We start from the raw sequence: 20,090 nt of genomic DNA on the forward strand, positions 1-20,090 counted from the left end.
GTTTTTTTCCCCCCTCATTGGCTACACTAACTTGGTGTGAAGCCATGCTAAATGTTACAGCATAACTATAGCTTCAAAGTGATTAACCTAATACCAGAATGAAAAAGGCAATGAAAAAAGATCTAGAAACAATGTTACATCACCAATTTTCCACATCAACCAAATAATTAAAAGGTTACCAGCCATTACGTTGCTCATAGTAAAATCGACTCCAGTGGCAAAGAATTAACATGAAACTATTTTTGTGGTTGACATGGATAGGCTTTTTCGTAAAGGAATTGATCCGACTGCCATGAGGCAGGCAACACTGGTTGCAGAGCGCAGCAGATATATCAAGAAATTATTTTTTTGTTTTTGTAGATCTGTGAGTCTCATCAAGACAAAAAAATGTTTCTTGCTCAAGAATTAACAGTCAAACATTAATATACTATATACACCTTTGCCATTTACACATTAGCATCAGGCCATTTATTACAAAACACTATACACTTTCCACTGCAGGCGGGTTATATATTGACAGCAATTTTCTGCAGATAAGACAGTGAATAGACTCTCCACTCCATGTTGATTAGGAATAGTTTTTCTAGTTTTAAATATTAGCCAGACACAGAGAAAGGTTGGACTGTAAGGCCTGGGTGCACAGTCTTGATGGAGCAAGTTAATTGATTATGTGCAATTCACTAATCTTTTGTCTGAGGCGGGGAAACTTCTTCACTGCCTTCATAATTTTCTTGTGCTCGTTGGCCAGTTCGCTGAGGGTTGTTCATATGATGTGCTGCCGGGCCTGTATATGGCTGTCCATGCACGTGGTTATTCTGTAATAAAGCATAAACATTTTAAAGGGACATTAAACTTGTGGACCGTTTCCTAACCCATTACTTGACCCCTTGACATTCAGACTGTTGAAAAGTATCCTCAAGCACACTAAACTTCTTGCATAGTAACAGCCGTACGAACACACATCACAGTTTCTTCGTTCCTCTGAATCACATCTTTCACTTACCTTTTTAATTTGCACAGAAGGCAAACAAACTCTCAACTTAAAAGGATTAGCTAAAATAGTAATCGCAGCTTTTGAATAACAAACATGTACATGCAAAGCAAAAGCAGCAAGAAAGAAAAAAAGAGAGATGAAAAGAGGCTGCCTATGTGCTGCGGACATTAGACTGTGCACATATTTTATCAACAGATTCAACCAACTCGAATTTTCTTTCCGAAGACAATGGAAAAAGCATACCTGTATTTATGCAGCATACTTTAATTTTTAAGATGGAAAACTTTAACGTTACAGAACTGAATGAAATCTAGACCAGTTGTTTTCTCCAGATGCTCCGTCCCAATTTAAAGACTTATACACACATCTGGCAAATGAAAACATTTCATCTATCTACTGCTTTGCAGAGTTTAACCAACTGTGGAGAAACTAGGAGTACGAGGACTGTGTGTGTTAGTGAGAAATGCCATCTCTTGCAAGAAAGTGAACACATCACACAGGTAGTGGTGAGGTTACGGTATGTGTCTGAACTCAGGAGCTCAGAAAGGAGTGGGAAAATCTGCATGACTTACCAACTGCTCTGCTGAGAACACCAAGTAAGGAAAGCAAGATGGAGGGAAAGTGGGTTTGGGCAGGAAAGGAAATTAAATTAGCAGATTTGGAATATATAAAATGAATTGGAACAAAAAACGGAAAACTAAGTGGGGGATCTACTTATTTAGTCAATTCAGTGAAAAACCTGGTTATGATTTCTTTCAGATCTGGCTTTCCACTGAAAGGTATTAACAAAGCAGCCATTTAACATGAAAACAGATTCAGATTTTGTAACTACTTAAGATTTAGAGATCAGTGTTCATAGCAGAAATCATACCTAACAAAGCCATCTGCATTTTTCTGAAAGCCTTCCAATAACCCAACAGAGGCTTGATTTTGTATTTTAAAAAAAAACAAACCACAACTCACAAAATATTATCAATGGCAACAAACACGACAGAATCAAATTCAGTAAGCACTGGACTCTGATGACACCTGTCCCCCTGCTCTTCCTATGGATGATTAACCCCTGATTTGACAATATTAAAATCCTCACCTGGAACTCTGATGGTGAAACTGTTCCTAGTAAAATGGAGGTTTATCTTTATCCCTCTGAGTGTGATATTTGACAATAACACGCTTCTGGCTAAAGGCCTTTAAGTTACCATAAATGCTAAAAAAAGCTAACCTGGAACTCTGAATAAATGGTTCAACTCTGAGCTTTTACCTGTTGATACTGGGAACCAGGTGAATGTGGATACAGTGGGGCATCTTCAGGTGGAGAAGACTCATGTTCATCTGGGGCATCAGGATCATCTGGTTCCTGAAGTTTGAAAAAACATGTAATTTACTCAGGTAAAACATACTACAATTATTCTATCCAGAACCAACCCTACATGCAAGTGATTGTTTCAGACATGCTTGGAGAAAAATTCCACCCCTCCGTGTCACCCACAGCTTGTATTGTACTACATAAAAATTCCCCACTACCAACATACTATTGGAAAAACAGACCCACTCATGATCTACTTTAAATGGCCAATTTCAATTCTATACTGCTAATTCTTTAAGTGACAGATGCCTATAGACACAGTAATAAAAGTGGAGAAATGCAGAGGAGTACGTAACTGAAGCCAACAAAAATAGAAACTTGTATTTATAAAAGAATTATAAAATTGTTTCCTCTACAATGACCAGAGACTGTTGCTAAGGTTAATTATTTATAGAAGCACTTTACTCAAATTTTTTACCAGAAGTCAAATTAATTCTTTACCTCCTCTGGGCAGAGTTCACAAGCTTTTGCAAGAGTCATTCTAGCACTGTGCGATCTCTCTAGGAAGTAGCCATTTGATGTTTCATTGCTTTGTATTGGTGGAGACCAATTATTATAGGTGTATTGAGGATTGCCAGTGTATGGTCTACGCTCAAGCTCGTCTCCAAGCCATTCTACTGCCCAGGTCCATTTTCTCTTCAAATCTCCATTGCTCTGCAGACGGAAAATTAACAATTCATAATTATATTTTCTCTATTCTTCATAACAGAAATATTTTTCCCTTCCTATACATCAACTACCAGAGAACAGACCACCAACACATATGGTGCTGTTCAAAAGACTCCCTGAAATACCCTTTTTGCACAAAGAGAACTTCAAATTTTAAATGAAGTCTGCGGATTTGCAGCTGCATCACAGAATCATGAGTGCAAGTTTAACCAAATTGCTCTCAATCCCATACATTGACCTTCTGATACAGCAAGGTTCAAATGAGTTGTACTTGGAAGTTGTAATTTCATCAATGTGATGAAAACAATAATGGCAGTGGTTTTTTATTTGGTTGGTTTTGGTTTTGTTTTTGACACAGAACTGGGGAAAAAAAAAAAAGTAAGCAATAAACAGAATGAAAGGTATCACCTGAAGGATCTGGTAGGCTACAGGACAGTTGCTGAAGAGAGCTACCATGCACTTTATACACTGGTAAGCTCTTTTCTGATAATGATTCTTAGAGCGCTGAATGGTGTCAAACAGTCCATCCCTGTCATCTGGGATTCCCTTAAGTGCATTGTGAATCCTACAAAAAAAACAAAACAAAACAAAACACCAAACACCAACAAACAAACCAAAACCAAATCTAAACTTCAAGTTGTTAAGAGTATTTGAATTAAGACTTCACTTACAATGTAATTATAAAAGAGACACCTCATATTCTGACTTCTGGTTATAGTAAACAGGGTTTTTTTAAAATCAGAAAACTAACTTGACACATCACATATGTAACTTAAAATTTTAGCTCGTTTGGTGATATTTAAACTCTCTGAATGAGAGATATAAAGCAGGTAAGTATGATTAATTCTAATCACAGCAATCAACTTTAACTGGTTAATTTTTATTACTTGTTTAGACCTGATAACCCAATAGGTCCTTATAGAATTGGAACAGTTAAATCCTCAACAGAATGGTTACTTACCTTACAGTTATGCTTCTCAAAGATACACTCTTTTAGATGCAGTTCCTCTGAAGAGGACTGAACGATACATATTTGTGCATGGGGATGAAGTACACGGCCATTCCCTGAAACTAAGCTCACTTTCTGTGCCTTCTGCTCTTGAACAAGGGGTAGAAGAATTAATTGGCACCCTGAAACTGTGCAAGAACTGAAAACTGACATACTTTTGGCTTTGAAAAAATGTCAGAGGAGGGCACAGAACCTACACTGATGTCTTGAAGAGCTACGCTCACTATAGGAAAAGCAATTGCCCTCTTTTCTCACAGCCCTGGCAACAGCCAGCGAATAGACTCCAGGCAGCCGGCAACCTAGACTCCATCTGTAAAGTGATGATGAGCTTTACTTCAGCTGATTTAACTTAATGGTACTTGTAACACTATTATCCCAATCTTGGCACTTGGAACTTGTCAAATCAAGAGAAATTTATGAGAGCAGGTCTGATGCCAAAGAACAGCAGCAGCCATCTTACAGCACAAGAATACAAGGAGCACTGAAGGATGCATGTTGCCTAAGATCAGATGATGTTTGTTTTGTAAGAGTTAGAAGATATTACCATTTACTATGGACAGTTACGTTTTTGTTGTTTGTTGTTTTTTTTTTTTAAAGAGAAGATCATTTAAACTCTCTGATTATCACAGCAAAACCAAGAACAGGACAGAGACCAGTACTTCAAGCTACCGCCAGAAGTGGCAGCAAGAAACCAGAGGATGACTGCAGCTGGCCACTTAATACCCCTCTGCTGAAGCCCAATTCCAATGAACACTCCTATTCCTGAGATTGCAGTCTTGAATATGAAGTGATGTACATCTCCAAGTATAGTGAAAGAGCCGTAATACAACATTCAACCTCCTTCACCCCTCCTTATTTCAGAAATAGCACTATCCCAAACAACCACTTCCATGTTTTCTCACCCGCGTTTCCACACTAAAATACACTATTTTACTTCACATCTACTAAAGTATGTCCATCTTCCAGCATTCTGTGGACTTAAGACATCTCATGGAAGTATTTGTTTATCAGGAAGAAAATATAAACAAACTGCATTATATTATATAGAATACATGCATTACTTTATATATATATGCAAAACTGAGAAGCCTATGTCCCTTACTTAAACTGTAATTCCTGTAAAGAAAATGAAGAAATCCCTCCAACTCAGTCTTCATGTTTTAGACTGTGGTAAGACAGGCCACCATCTTATCTCAGAGTATCTTCTAAAGTAAGGCTAGGCAACTGATAAAATCCTAAGAGCACAGTCTACTTCTACAGGTTAAGTACATGAGCTCACTCCAATGCCCTTATTGCACATGACAAGTGTGCTCTTACTCGAAGTATTTTAAGATCCTATGAGACACGGTTGAAAAAGATTTAGTAAATCTGGTATTACCTATATTCACTTATAAATCAGGGACATTCTGAAATGTTGATAGGTAGCACGTTGATTACATTTATTTTGTGTTACCTCACTTACTACTATATATATAAAACTTCTGAGGAATTGACTATTCTCTCAAATAGTCAGTATTTGCAATAACAACATTTTTTAATCTCAACTTTCAAAAGCCTTATTCTATAGACATACAAAAACTAGGTTTGAAATGCGATAAATATTTAATAAATTGAAGTTAAAATTCTATTGAAATGTGATCACATAGAGAATATTTATGTATGCAGTATGCTTTTCTCCCAAGTTCACACTTTATCCATGTCTTGGTATCACTACTATGACTGACATGCTTCTAAATAAGACCAGGCTATCATTGGACCCTCCAGAATGGGAGGTTTCCAAGAATCAATCTAAGCACCTCACAGAAAATACCAACGAGTTTGGCCTAAATGGCACATTCTCTTATATGTGAAAAATCTTAGGTTTATAGGTCTAAGTAGCAAATTCCTCAACAGTAAGGACGGTCAAGGTGAAAAATTGTAGATTTGTCTCAAAAATTGAGATAAAAGTGGAAAAAAAATTGCTTTATTCCTGTATTTTAGTTAACATGTATTTAGAACCAAGTCTCTTGAAAGGATTAGCAACAGAACTACTGGAAAAATAAACTGTACAAAACATAATAATCTTGAATTATAAAAAGACAGGTAAATACTAACCTGTGAGTTTGCCAAGAGTCCTCAATTAATAGGATTTGCAGAAGCAGATCCAAATAAGGTCGAAGCTCGTATGTATATGAATATGCAACCTTAAAAAGTAAAAATGCAGAGAACGTAAGAAAGCATTCCTTGAAGCATGCCAATTACATGGTGCAATACAAGAACACAATTCATTTGAAGTGAAGTTTACTGTAATTTAAAGGATATTTTAAGATACATCGCATACTTTTTAAAATGTTGATTGTGACAGGGGTTTTGGGGGGTTGTGGTTTTGTTTTGGGGTTTTTTGTTTGTTTGTTTTTTTAAGCTAGTAGGTTTTGTAAAGGACAAAATGTTTCCTCAGGAGTTTCTAACACAATCGATCTGAAGCCCCAAGCATGAAATGCTGAAGAAGCTACCTTAAAAAATACCTTTAGAAAAGCAAAATTACAAAACGGTATTTTTCACTGATATTGCTACTTTTAGACAGTACATTCAAACGTTATCTTCAAAGGTTATCCTAAAATGTAAAATACATGGCTAGCAAAATATCAGTGAAGTGATTTTTATTATGATTCTTTCAAGTGCCAAACAAAAGCGAGATATAAAAACGTGATGTTTACATGGAAAAAAAAAAAGGGGGGTGAATATAAAGATGAGCCAACAGAAGTAAAAAATTTTATTTGGAGTGGAAAAGTGTGACTAACCTTATATAGATTACAAAGGAAAAACAAGACAGTCCCAAAGATTCTTTCCTGTTCTGCAGACTTGCACAAGGGAGATCTTAAGAAATGATTCTAACTTTCCATGCAATGTAAATCTATTTTATGGATAATGACAGAAAAGCTGAAGAAAATGCTCTTGCAATACATAAAGACCACCTCAGTCTACTTGCTTTCTATCCTTAACATAGTGTTCCTAACTCATAAAAGGAATTCTCATAGTACTCCAACATGATGTATAGACCTAAGAGTGTAAACACTGGCAGAGGATGCCACCATAAGGGAAGTTTATTTATCAAGCACCTGTTCAGTATTTAATACAACATTCCTATATATAAGTATAGACTCTTGCATGATACACATTTATATTTCCATCTTTCTCCTAGCTTTTTATTTTTACCTGCCAAAGAAGTTCACTGAGTACAGTGGAAGAGAACTGAGGATTCTCCCAACAGCAGAAACGAAGCAACTTGATGGTCTCGTCAGAGTTGCTGCAATCTTCAATAATTTTCTTCACATAACTAGTTCTCACAAACAAAATGTCTGCTACGTTCTGCTGAAGTGCCATTATAGGTTGAGATAAGTTAGGATCACCATAAGGGTTGGCAAGTGGGGGATTACCTAGAACAAACAGTTATTACAGATTAAAAGGTACTGAAGTGTAGACACAACAAAATATAAATTGTTGTAACTCATTAAAAAAACAATAGATGGAGAAAAAAAAACTCTACAGAAAAAAACTCCTTAACAGTTGACTCTCTTTGAAAAATATTATGGTATGAGATAACTAAGTTTTCTGACTGTGAAGCTCGACACTTGCTGCCTGAGCGAGCTACTTCTCCCTCTCAGATACGATTATGCAGTGACAATCAAAGCAGAACAGCTGGAGACATGTTCATATGCAAGAAGACAAATTACTGAGAGTTTCCTCAGTGAAATCCTCTTATCTCCAGAATTTAACTGCTTCACTGCTTGTGTAACACAGCCCAAATCTATCGTATTTTAGGATACAAAGTCTATTTACCACACTAGGAAATGGGAAAGGGTTCAGAGGAATCTGTTAGAACAGTCCCATCTGAATCTCTGGAGTGTAGAGAGAAGTAATACATTCTTGAAAGAATAAAAATTTATGTATCTTATTTAGTAAGCTCCATTTTGTGCAAGGAAAGACTGTTGATTTGCTCCTGATGTTTCTAAATTTAGCAGTGGTTTTAGTTACTGTTTGAAGATGCCCAGAAGTCCAAGGAAGAACTTTTCTAGCTTAATATGCTGAAGCAAAAATAACTTTACTCTGCAAATAGTAATCATAGTTAGTAGCCAGAGTAATGTTCAAAGTAATTTTTTTTAGTACAACATTATGAATACAGTGAATATACAATCCTTTTTCATAGGTAGAATACCTTTTCAGTATAAGTCTCAAATAATGCACCAGAAACAAAACCAAATCAAAACTGCCAAATGATTCTGAAGCTTATTATAGCACAATAAAATTTTCAGTTCATTAATCTTACTGTAGCACATTCTAGCCTATTGACTTTATAGCCTGATGCATCAAGCTGTAATGAGTTTGCCATTAAATAGCTTCTCTACAGATTTCTAATTAGGTTTTCTAAAATATGCTTAATAGAACGTGTACATATACAGGCTATAAAGTCCACGTAGCCCAATATTCTGTCACCACTTCTCAAAAATAACTGCACTCTATTCAACTACTAGAGATACTAATGATTTATACTATGGTTGACCAATGCCTACGTGATTCTTTATCTTTTATAAATTAAAGCGCTGGCTTCTGTTTGTCATCTCGACTGCAAACAAGCACCAAATCATTTTCAAGAGCTATCCACAACAATACAAGATCTCTTTACTGATAAGCAGTATCAGCTACTTCAGAGCCCGCTGTAGTGTTTTTCCAGTACAGATTACTTTTGCACTGGTAACATGAAAGTAACCTATTATTTTATTGCCTACTCAGAATCAAAAGATCTTTATGCAACTCATAGCCTCATTGGTCTTAAACTATTCTAAAATCATTACTATTTTGTCATCAGCAAACTAATACTATACTACTCAGCTGTTTTCCTGTATCTTTAAGAATAAGCCAAGAAGCATGAAGTACAGAACAAATTTCCGTCCTGTGCTTTTTTAGTATGCTGGTATAGCAAATCACTTTCACTTATGACAAAGAGATTCCCGTCTTTAAACAAAAGGAGTTGCTAAACATAAAAGGCAAACATTTTTCCAGCTAATCCAGTTTACACATAACAGCTAAATATGCACAAAAGACATTTACTGATATATTCAATTAATCTAAGGAAAACTTAAAATTCACTATACCATTGATAGAAGACTGCATCCGCGATGACACATTGCAACAACGGATCAGTTGTGAGACAACAGTGTATAGCTTCCCCAGTTCAGCATACTGGTATTTAATTGGAGGACCTGGACCTTCATCCAGAGCCACAAGCATGAAGGTTGCAGGAACATTTAGTTTCAGAAGTTGTGTCTTCTCTGCTACACCTTTACAGGGCAGGGGGGAGGGAGGAGGATAAAAAGAGATACATCTTGTTTCTGGTACTGACAATAGGTGTTTGGGGTTTGCTTGGTTGGTTGGTTTGGTTTTTTTAAAGAAAAATAACTACTGTTTATATGATTTTTAACTTTTCAGTTGCTGGGTTTTATTATAACCATTTATGCTTTCTGGAGAAAAAAAAATCAAATCAGTAAAGAAAATTATGTTCAGCTGAAAAAAACACATTGAAGGAGAATTGTAAATGACTACAATTTCTTAACAGTGCTCTTTTGCACTTAAGTAATAGCATCTGTGTTAACAGCAAAGCCTCAGAGAAGTCTTCTGGACAAAGAATTAATCTTTTTATATTGAGGCCTGGGATAGGATTAACACCCCCCCCAGTATATTTTGTTATTTTTCCATCATGTCCTAGACACATCAGTTACAAACTGTGCCATACTATACAATAAGTGTAAATTAGAGTGACAAAATCAATTTAAGAAAAAACAACACAAAATGAGAAAGCCTCCAAAACCAACCAAAAACCCAACCAACCCAAAAATCCAAACATACAGCCAGTTTCACTGCAAGAATACCTCGCACATACTACACAAGGACTTACCAGTAGTCCTTTCTGATCTTGCATTCTGTTTCTCAATTTGGTTAAAAGTCATGATTTTTTCATACATTTCCAAGTTTTTTCTTATTCTGAAATACAACTGGACCTTACCTACCATCTTTCTGATAAGGAGGAGGAATCCAGATAGTACCTTATTAGAGCTCCTTTATAGTATCTTTCTGATTATTTTAGTTCTGTAGTTAATCCTTTGCAGAACTGATCTCTTGCTTGCTTCAACGTGAATAATATATTATTTGGTTCCTCAAAATGTCAGACAATTTAATCTTTTTCACAGAACTTGGGGCACTGCAGGAATGATGTATTGTGGCTTTCGCAGAATGAACACTCTGCATCCATACAGAAGCCTTTAGTTAACAGTAGTAAGACAAGCACAACTGCTGAATATTTCCACGTTTATCTTTGTGGGGTAGACTGTGATAATGATCAGACCCAGAAATTAAATTTAGTTATGCTTTCCCGTCTGACTTCAGAGTGCTTTCCTAGTCAGAGGGTTCAACTGTGCTGACTGACTATGAAAAGCTAGTAAAGAAGAAAAGGTAAGTTAGAGCAGAAGAATTGCATCTCTCTTCTCTGTAATAACACTAAGTTCACTCTGGGGGTCATGACAGAACCCTGCCTGACAGAGAATGCCTGGTAGACAAAGTATATGAAAGCAACATACATTTTAAGTGAAATTAAATTAGCACAATTGCCTAGATTAATTTTACAGATAGGAAATTAAATTCCTACTAAATTCCTAAATGTGGGTAGGCAATTTTAAAGAGCTTCTAGAACTCTGTGTGTATGCATCAATTCTACGTGGAAATACTGAAATAGCTCCATTTGGACTGATACACTTGCTTAACACTTTAACCACAAAGTAATCTAAAAGAAACTCACATTTATAATGTGCCTGCATGAGCCAATAAGCAGCAATGGCTGAGCTGCTCAGTATTATGGGCATTTTGTAAAATTTCTAAGGGAACTGGATCTCCTAGCTTCATACTACTCTACATAAAAGGATGAAAATACCTTGTATTAGCGCAAGAGGGAGAGAGTATTCTTCCACTATGGAAGAGTATCATATCTTGTTTAGAACTTGCTGTAGAGAAAGATGCTTTGTCACTTAGGCTATCGCATGTGAAGAAGAAATGGGCCCGTGATAGAAGACCCTAATAACTGGGGAAACTGAGAATGTAGAGCTCTGTGACAATTCACTAGATATGAGCCTGTGCCTACCCTCATCAACCCGAGAGTGCAAAAGCAATCCTTTATTCATTTGACTTGCATTTTATTACTCTTAATTGCTCTTCCTCAGGGCAAATATATAAAGCAGCAATGGATTAACCCACCTGAGAAACAGTTTATTCAATCAATCATCAATTGATTTTCAGCATGCCAGTAACACTAAGAGAAAGCACGGTTACAGCTGTTCATTTGAATGTGAACAAGACTGATCTCAGTTTAACTGCAAAAATTATTTTTGTTTGGAATTGTTACTTCAGATACTGTATTATTTTTTCTATTCATAGTATACAGGCTAGTGACTTTCTATGCAAAGAACCTACATAATTCAGAATTTAATACAAGTTTTTGTATACTTCTAAATCTATACTTATTTCTATTTTCATAATGCTGGATGCAATTAAAGATCTTGAAGAAAAATGGGCGATGCTGGAAGTGCCACAGACATTTCATGTGGATGACCACAAAACTGATAACCACCTCATGTCAGCTGTATTATAGCATGTGTATAATGGGTTTAAAGTATAGCACCTGCAAATACAGGTAGTCCTACTAGTCTTGCATTCAAAGGTGCTGAAAAAAATTCATTTGCAATCATACTCTAATTTAATCTTTCATCAAAAAATTTAGGACTCTAGTCCTTATGAAAACTATCACTATCTCAAGCCTGGGAGAACTTTACTTAAGCCTTCCTATATTGCAAAACCACTGGCTTTTCTTGCCTGTTTATCTTGGAGGAACTACAATACCTGATACATTTATAGTGGCATTTCCCAATTCTTGCATTCTTTTACCTCATGTGATTTCTATGGTGAAAGCATTCTGGCAAACAATGATGTCTAAGAACACAGACGGACTGAGCTATTTCCTCAGCCTCCCAAAGAGTCTTTAAAGGGAAGACAGATACACAGTCAGTGTTTTCCATTCATAGCCATGAACTTCAAAGGTGAACTAAATAAATTAATATCGAAAGGCCACAGTTGGAATATAGAGACAAAACATGACCATCTGTATTGACATTTCCATAAAGGAGAATCACACATTTCTCTCTTTTTCGAACTTCTATCTTCCTCAGCTTCTTCAGGCTTAAAGCAGTTGACAGCCCTACGTGCTTCTTGGGGTCTCATGACCTCCCTGCAAAGGAGCCCTGAACAAAGCATCATCTCTTACCATTTTTTCACCCCAACACCCTCTCAGAATGACACACTCTTATTGTTCCAAGCTTCTTGTGCTAATCTTCCAAGGATGGCAGGAAGACTAAAGCCCCAAACTCCAAACTGGAGGAACACAGATGCTCTAGAGAGCATTTATATGGCATTTAATGATAACAATCTACCTGAGGCTGAAAAACCGGATTCTCCTGCTGTTACCTGTGTAACTGGTTCATGAATAAAAAAAACGGTTTGTTACAGTGTCATCAGTAAAAGTGTGTGTACTTTGCTTACCTAGATTGGCATACATCACAAACAGATTGAAATACTGTTGCAAATGGCGCCCATGCTCAGATACTTCCCTTCTTAGAAGATTTAGTACCGCTCTCAGTAAATGATCACTTAAACTTAAGTTATCATAAGCCTATAAAAAAAAAATGTAAATATTAGTGGTTAGACATATCAATTCTTTATTTAGGTTATACTTTCTACAATGGCAGAAAACAGAATTGGTTAAAAGGTATGGGATTCACAGAAGCTCCAAAATACTAGCAGCTGGTTAGTCTTCTGTGTCTTACACACAGACAGACAGACATACAGGGAATAAGACCTCCCATCACTAAACACCACATAAGTCCAAGAAATTATGCAAGTATAGAAGCTTCTAATTGAGCTTTTTCTCCAATAACAGCTAGGGTTAAATACTCAGAAAGCCACACGCAGTTCCCACTGTGAACTTCATAGACTCAGACAATCAAATTACCTCTAAGGTGTATCTCAAATACCTCATGAAACAACACTGTCAAAGCACATGTAGCTTTAACTTAATACAAATTCTTTTGCAGGATACAGTAATGAAAACATTCTGAGAAGGTAAGTGGAACAATACAAATAAAAAGTGTCTTATTGTTGACATTAAAAACATGACAAAGCAAAGGCTCAAAAAGGTTGACCTTTTAAATTTCAATGTAGTCCAAACAAAAATATTGTTATGACAAGTATTACATAAAGATTTTGGCTTTATTTTTTTTGTTTTTCACTTCTAAGTGTATAAAATTAGGCAACTCACTGACTACTACTATGTAAAGTTAGCATTTTTTACTATTTCCATATTGCAGGATACAGGGGAAGAAAATGTAGGGAACTCCTGCATCTTTTTGTGTTTTTTATTTTGGTTTTCTGTTGGGTTTTTTGTTTTTGTTTTTTAATTCTAAATTAAAAACAAGGGTTCACTCCCCCACATGTTATTTTATTATAAGCCACTTACTTTTATTTTGCAGAATTCACACTAGCAACTCAAAGTTCTCACTACTTAGTCTTCACAGAGATTTACAAGTGAGGAGGAACTGATCGCCTCTGACAGCAACTCTCACACAAACTGGTCGAGATAACGCAATGTATATAGTGCAAAATGGACTATATAGCTTTCCCATCAACACTGATGCATCTACTCCAGAATTTACTTCACATTAAATACATATAAGGAAGTAGTAAGAGTAAGTTTAAAAAGTTCTTCATTAGAAAATTAAATACCTGACTGGAAGGTCCAGGAGAGGCAAAAGGTGAAGGACATGGTCCGTCTTGCAATGAAAAATGTGCAATAAATACTATAAGTTTTGCAAATGCGCCCCTCACTTCAGCACTAGGGCATTCCAAAAGATACTCAGAGAAGCGGTTTGAAACATTAAAAAGGACGTTGTGTGCAAACCAAAAGCGTACATTCTTGCTGTGACGAAGAAGGATGCATAATGCATCATACCTGGAACAGAAAATGACACAACTGAGAGGTTACGACCAAACGTAGACAATTAATTTTAGCAGACGTATTCTTTTGCAGAATTTGGAAAAGATACATGTTAAAGGTGATCCCCAAACATTTTTGCTCACAAAATGCTTACAATCAGATAAATTGTAGTTCTTATAGCAATACTCTCTGTTACTAGCAATCAAAAATCTTTGGAACTGGGGGAGAAGGTGAGCAGCGGAGAACATGTGAGGTGAATTTCATGAGTTGTGTATAAGACAGATAACTAAATATGTAACCTGTCAGGAATTTATCTTCCCATTTACAGATCTAAACAGACCCCAAAGAGTAAAATATCTGTTCTAGAGAAGGTCTTTTGTGACTGTTATCCTTCTTGCAGCAACATTTGAACTCCTTTTGATCTCTTAGAACAACAGGAGTAACTTAGCTACTCTGAAAGTTGCTATTGGAAAAAAACTTGAGGTACATAATTGCCATGTATTACGCAACTACTTACTAGTAGCTGGTAAACTACTGGTAATCACAAATACTAGATTTTCTCTTTAGTTTTACCAGTAGTAGCCCACACTCCTCTCCCCAACACAGAATAACCTAGCTTAAAGACTAAAATGCTGTGGTGCTTTGAGTAAGATCATACTGTTTGTTATACTACAGATTTGAATTACAGGCTCTGTAGCAAGGTACATAAAGCGCTCAGCTAACAGACTCTAACAGATTATATACGTTTCAGAAATAGAATACAAATATAAGCTGCAAAAACAGTATGAAGAGACCTTCATTTAAAACTACTCAAAGCATGAACAAACCAGTCTGAATTAAAGTCAGGATACAAAACCTATTAGTTTTGTGCTAGCAATAAATTCTACTCCTTTATTCTTTTTAAAAGACAGACAAAAGGTAGATTTAAGCTCTGTTTGAAAATGAATTTTGAAGCTGTTCAGCTAAGCAGCTTATTTTGAGGCTCAGTTTGTTCCCAGTATTTTCTGTTCAAATTTCCCACCCTTTTCACGTGTGCCTTAACCATGTATTTGGGGGAGGGGCGAAAATGGGACAGACCACTAACACCTTGTATTGTCATATGTATAAAACTTGGATCTTTTAACAGACATCAGACTTCTGAAACTGTAATGTTTTTAAAAGACCAGATACCAATCACTAGCAGGGCCACGGACTATTTTCTTTGTATGAAATCCTGTGGTGAAGAGAAATCTAGCAGCAAGCTGAATACTAATCATAGTTATTTCTTCTGCTTCAGGCAACAGATGATCTTGTCCTAAAGAAAAAGGAAAATACTCACATGTAGACAAAGTAAAAGCAATTTACTTTTAGTAATATAATTGATTCCAGATTACTATTTTGTCTGACATTGTGTTCCAATTTTTACAGGAAACTTGATCAAAACAGTCACTAGCTTCTATAACATATCATTTAGAAAATGTAAGCTTTAAGACAGTACCAAGTACCTGGAGGCTAACCTACGTCTGATTTCTAGAAATTCAGCATCTCACATTTGAGAACTGTCTTCAGCAGAACAGCCCACAAACATTTTAACATGACTTAGTACATAAGCTGAGTAATAGTTGATAGTTTATCATCTAAGTAATTTTTGCTAAATATTCTGTCATGTTCTGATGAACAACTCAACAACAGACGTTTAACTGCAGAAGTCCAAAAAGACAGTATTCAAAGGAGCATGCACAAAATTTTCACTAGCTGGACAAATTCTTGACCACACAAATCAAAATTCTTCTTGCAAGAAATTAATCCGTAGTTATTGCACTAACATACTAACCTGGAGGAGGATTTAAGTAGACACTATTACAAGTAAGCAACTTCTTTATGAACTGGAAATATTCTAGGCTGTACTGCATACGGTTATGCATGAACTGCACATTCTGCTTCCGTACACTTCGTTCAATGGCTGATGGCATTTTAATCTGATGGGGTTTAGTGGTGACAGCGAGTTCTGAAATATATTTTATTAGTTCATTGTCTTTGTCTATTGTGTCCATACGTTCATAAAAAAGAATATAAGCATTCCACCATCTCTTCTGGCGTCTGTAGGACATACGCTTCATCATATGATCGAACACTTCTCCCATGTATTCTCCACCAAAACACTGGTTTTTCATTTCTTCATCATCGTCCATTTTACACTCTGTCACATCTCCATCATCAAATTTATACCACCGATTTTTCTCACCATCACCACCATTCCTCTGGATAATATAAGAGTAATAATGTCCACCACTGGCCTGACCACTGTGTACAAGCACACCAACAAGCCTGTATTTTGTGCTCCCAGAGTGTTCATTTTCTGACTGTTCATTTTGTATTATCTGATTTTCAGGATTTACATCATCTCCTTCCAATTTAGCTACACCTGCCACCGTGTAAGGCTCCATGTCCAGCTCTCGTGGAAATTCAAAATAATCATTGAACTTGATTGCACATTCCCTTTCCCAGTCATAATCAAATCGTTTCAACTGGATTGCAAGAACTGGAGGCAACTTCTTAATCAACAAGCGTTTCACTGTATCAACCTAAAAAAGGACATGAACATGAGAGTTATCAGCTCTTAAGTTTCCATTCATATACTCTTACCAACAGCCGAATCCAGTAATTAAAGGATAATGTTTTTTCGTAATCATAGACAAATATAATATATAAGGAATCATTACCTTTTTGTTGCATTTTTCACAATGATATGCATTTGCGCCTTCCAATAAATCTCCTTTGACATACTGTTCCAAAGAATCAAGAAGGTTTTGGTGATTTCTTATATCTACATTCAGAGTTGTGAAGGATTCCTCGCATTCGTACCTACCAATAAACAGAGAGATGTAAGAGAAAGGCAGGAACATGTTCAATTTTTGTTTTACAGGTACTACAGAGCACCTTACTGCAAAAGTCTTATTCAGCATTTGATGTCAAAAGGCCTTTCTGGCAAAAGGAGTTAAGCAGTAAAAAAAGAACTGAACTCTTTTTTATTGTAGTCTTCCTACAATTATATTACAGTATGTGCACTAGCTATAGTTATTCTATGAAGACCATAGACCTGTATGTTTCAAGTTTACTGAAAAGATCATGGAAGTTGAATGTTCTAGAACATCTTTTTAAAGCAGCTAAAGGAGCATGACAGACTCTTGGCTAACTGAAGCTAGTAGAGAAGCACAGATAGCAAAGTATAGTACTTTTTCCATTGCTGACCTTTACTGTCAGCAATTAGACGGATGAACACAAATATTGTACCATACCTAAAGACAACAGCTTAAAAAAAAGTATTTTTATTTTTCTATCTGAAAAAACCTGAACAGCTGTCTTCATAAAATCACTTTGCATATTTATGACTGGCTTTGACTTACTGTGTTCTGATATGACCTTCAAACAAATTCCTAGCAATGAACCTGCAATGCTTGTGAGTTAACCAGTTAACACATCTTGTAAACAACTTTTTTTTTTTTTTAAAGATAAAGAAGTGATGAATAAATTTTAAAAGTTGCATCTATTCCAACATAACCCCGCAGGGCTTGTTTCTCTGATATGCAATAAAGCATACAAAGGTTCTTATAACAGTGAGTAAATTAATATTTAGAAACACTTCAACCAAAACATTAATATTCATTCATCTATTAAGTAACTTACAAATTCAGAAAGGCTGTTAATCTGTCATACCCCAAACCAATAGTTTTCTCCTCCCTAAACTACAATCAGGGTAACAGTTTTATTAAGAAGTACAATTATGCAAATCCAGTAGAGCTCCAAAAAGACAGGTCATACTTCATGATAGTACATAATATCAGAAATGAATAGTAACTCACGTTGCTTCACATCTGTATCTTCCATTTAATTACCCATTGCATGTAAAATAAAACCAGTGCTTTCATTTTATCTTAGAATATTTCAACTTACTTCTAGTCATACATTTTAACCCATGAAACTTAAGATGTTCCACTTAAGTTCTTCTAATTCACACATGAGCTCAACTGAAGTTGAAAGATTACTACAATAAAATGAGTTTGTATCAGTGTTTTTTCCTGTATTTTGATTGCTGACTGAAGGATAACAGTAAATGGTCAACTTTCACAATAAAGAGAATTTGCAATGTTAATGTGCAACGAGATCTATATTGTTTAAGAATCATACATGATCTGAAAGATGTAGTGAATGATAAGAAGGCCAACTGTTAGTGATACAAAATTTAACACAATAATAAAAACAGCCAACTGTTGAAAAAGAACAAGCCCATCATTAGGCCATCTTGAATCTTGCACGTAATTCTAATCATCCACCTCAAAAGGGATACAGAAGAAAAAGTCTAGAGAAGCACAACTAGAGAATTACAATACCTAATCCTATTCCTTCACTAAGCATTTATCATTGACCACCATCATTAAGATAGTGGGCTACAGACTTTCAGTCTGATTTGGTATGGGTGGTTTTTTTACACATAGAGCTGAATTTCAGTATTCACATTTTAAGTTAATTAAAAATACAGCAGAAATCTTAAATAATGACAAACTTTCTACACTGTTCTCCTTAATTACAGCTTACACAGTGAGTATGAACAGAGTTTTTACTCATTGGAAATAAAGACTCATGCTTGGGTCAGCTCTATCCACACACTATGGAAGACAGCAACAGCTGTTGTCTTAAAATTTTATACATTGCAGTTGGTCCCTAAGTTGTTTTCACTTCTAACACAAAAAAGCTGTATCTTTTCCTCCCCTGACCAATACACAATGCTTCACATCAATCTATTAAGTAGAAGCAATAATAATAAAGTACTTGGAAGATAAATTAATGGTAAGCCTGTAGGAAAAAAAAAACAACTTAGCAAATTCTATTAGCTTTAAAAAACCAAACAAAGAAAACCACACAAAAACATGCTCTGGACTGTCTAGTCACTTTTATAAGGATACAAACAAAGGTTGTTTTTCTCTAAGAAAGGAGGATCTTAAACACTTACCGATGTGGGCATCCTTGACAAATCTTCTGATCAGCAAAGGACCCTCCTAAAACTTTACTTAACATTGCTGGATGGCCCAAAGCTTTTAAAGCTTCATCTAAACTGTCCACCAAGGAATTAAAAAATTCTAAAGCATCATGTTGTTCACGTAGATTTACAGGTTCACCCCAAAGTCTGAAAACAAAAACACATTCTTGTGAAATATTTTTTGTTTTGTTCTCCAATAATTTCTCTCCTAAAAAATACTATTCAAGCGATTAATCTCTCCTTCTTACTGGGCAAAACTATTTATTGGTTTGTGGTGTAGTATACCAACTGTTACTCTGTCCCTGATACTTACTCACTGGTAAGTAAAAACAAGCTTTTGTGTTTTAACTCCATACCTAATTCCAAGTCTCAATACCAAGGTCAAGAACTGCTAGAATTCAAAATAACCATCTTGCTCTAAACTTTAGTTTATTAACAGACTTCTACAGAATGGTGAACAGGTAGGATAGCAGATACAATGCTGCACAAGTTCTGCTAATTTACACTTAACATCACTATCATTTCTTCTACTACAATTATGTTTGTTGCATTTCAGTGGTCCAGTGAACAGACAACAATACTAAATTTTCTATTTACCTAAATTGTTTCCAAAACCCTCTTGGTACATAGTACTGTAGCCTGGAAGCTGCTAAATGACCAAAAATTACTTGGAGATGCCTCAGAACTCCAATATTGTACTCTTTTCTATCTTCTGTTTTACTCAGTGCTGGTTTGTCTTCATACTGATGTGGATAACCAAACACATCATCTCGTGGGTCAACGTTGCTCTGAAAAGCAGAAGAAAATTGGGAAGTTAACTTTGATATGTAGCTCTCTCATAGCTAGTTGTATCCCTTGTTTCATCTAACAATTGAAGGTGTTTCATATTCTCATCTGAAGAAACAAATAATGTCTTTGTATGCATTAACGGAGTTCTGGTGGCAGAAGAGATGTATGGTGCTTTCA

At 35.8% G+C, this 20,090-nt stretch overlaps 1 protein-coding gene across 5 annotated transcripts in view; it reads right to left on the minus strand.

Moving 5' to 3' along the window:
- Positions 1-257: 257 nt before the first annotated feature.
- USP9X (ubiquitin specific peptidase 9 X-linked) overlaps positions 258-20,090 on the minus strand; it is a 77,720-nt gene continuing 57,887 nt past the window's right edge. For all 5 annotated transcript variants that reach the window (XM_009646346.2, XM_035901768.1, XM_035901763.1 and 2 more), the window contains 14 exons: positions 19,722-19,912; positions 19,098-19,271; positions 16,810-16,951; positions 15,921-16,671; positions 15,278-15,401; positions 13,897-14,122; positions 12,658-12,787; positions 9,171-9,356; positions 7,234-7,454; positions 6,133-6,221; positions 3,438-3,594; positions 2,802-3,014; positions 2,256-2,351; positions 258-815 (listed from right to left, as the gene is read on the minus strand). In XM_009646346.2, the coding sequence (XP_009644641.1) occupies positions 681-815; positions 2,256-2,351; positions 2,802-3,014; positions 3,438-3,594; positions 6,133-6,221; positions 7,234-7,454; positions 9,171-9,356; positions 12,658-12,787; positions 13,897-14,122; positions 15,278-15,401; positions 15,921-16,671; positions 16,810-16,951; positions 19,098-19,271; positions 19,722-19,912 (2,835 nt within the window). In that variant the 3' untranslated portion in view covers positions 258-680. The remainder of the gene's footprint in view (positions 816-2,255; positions 2,352-2,801; positions 3,015-3,437; positions 3,595-6,132; positions 6,222-7,233; positions 7,455-9,170; positions 9,357-12,657; positions 12,788-13,896; positions 14,123-15,277; positions 15,402-15,920; positions 16,672-16,809; positions 16,952-19,097; positions 19,272-19,721; positions 19,913-20,090) is intronic.

Source organism: Egretta garzetta, unplaced genomic scaffold (assembly GCF_000687185.1).
Source record: "Egretta garzetta isolate BGI_Z169 unplaced genomic scaffold, ASM68718v1 scaffold70, whole genome shotgun sequence".
Taxonomy (NCBI): Eukaryota; Metazoa; Chordata; class Aves; order Pelecaniformes; family Ardeidae; genus Egretta; species Egretta garzetta.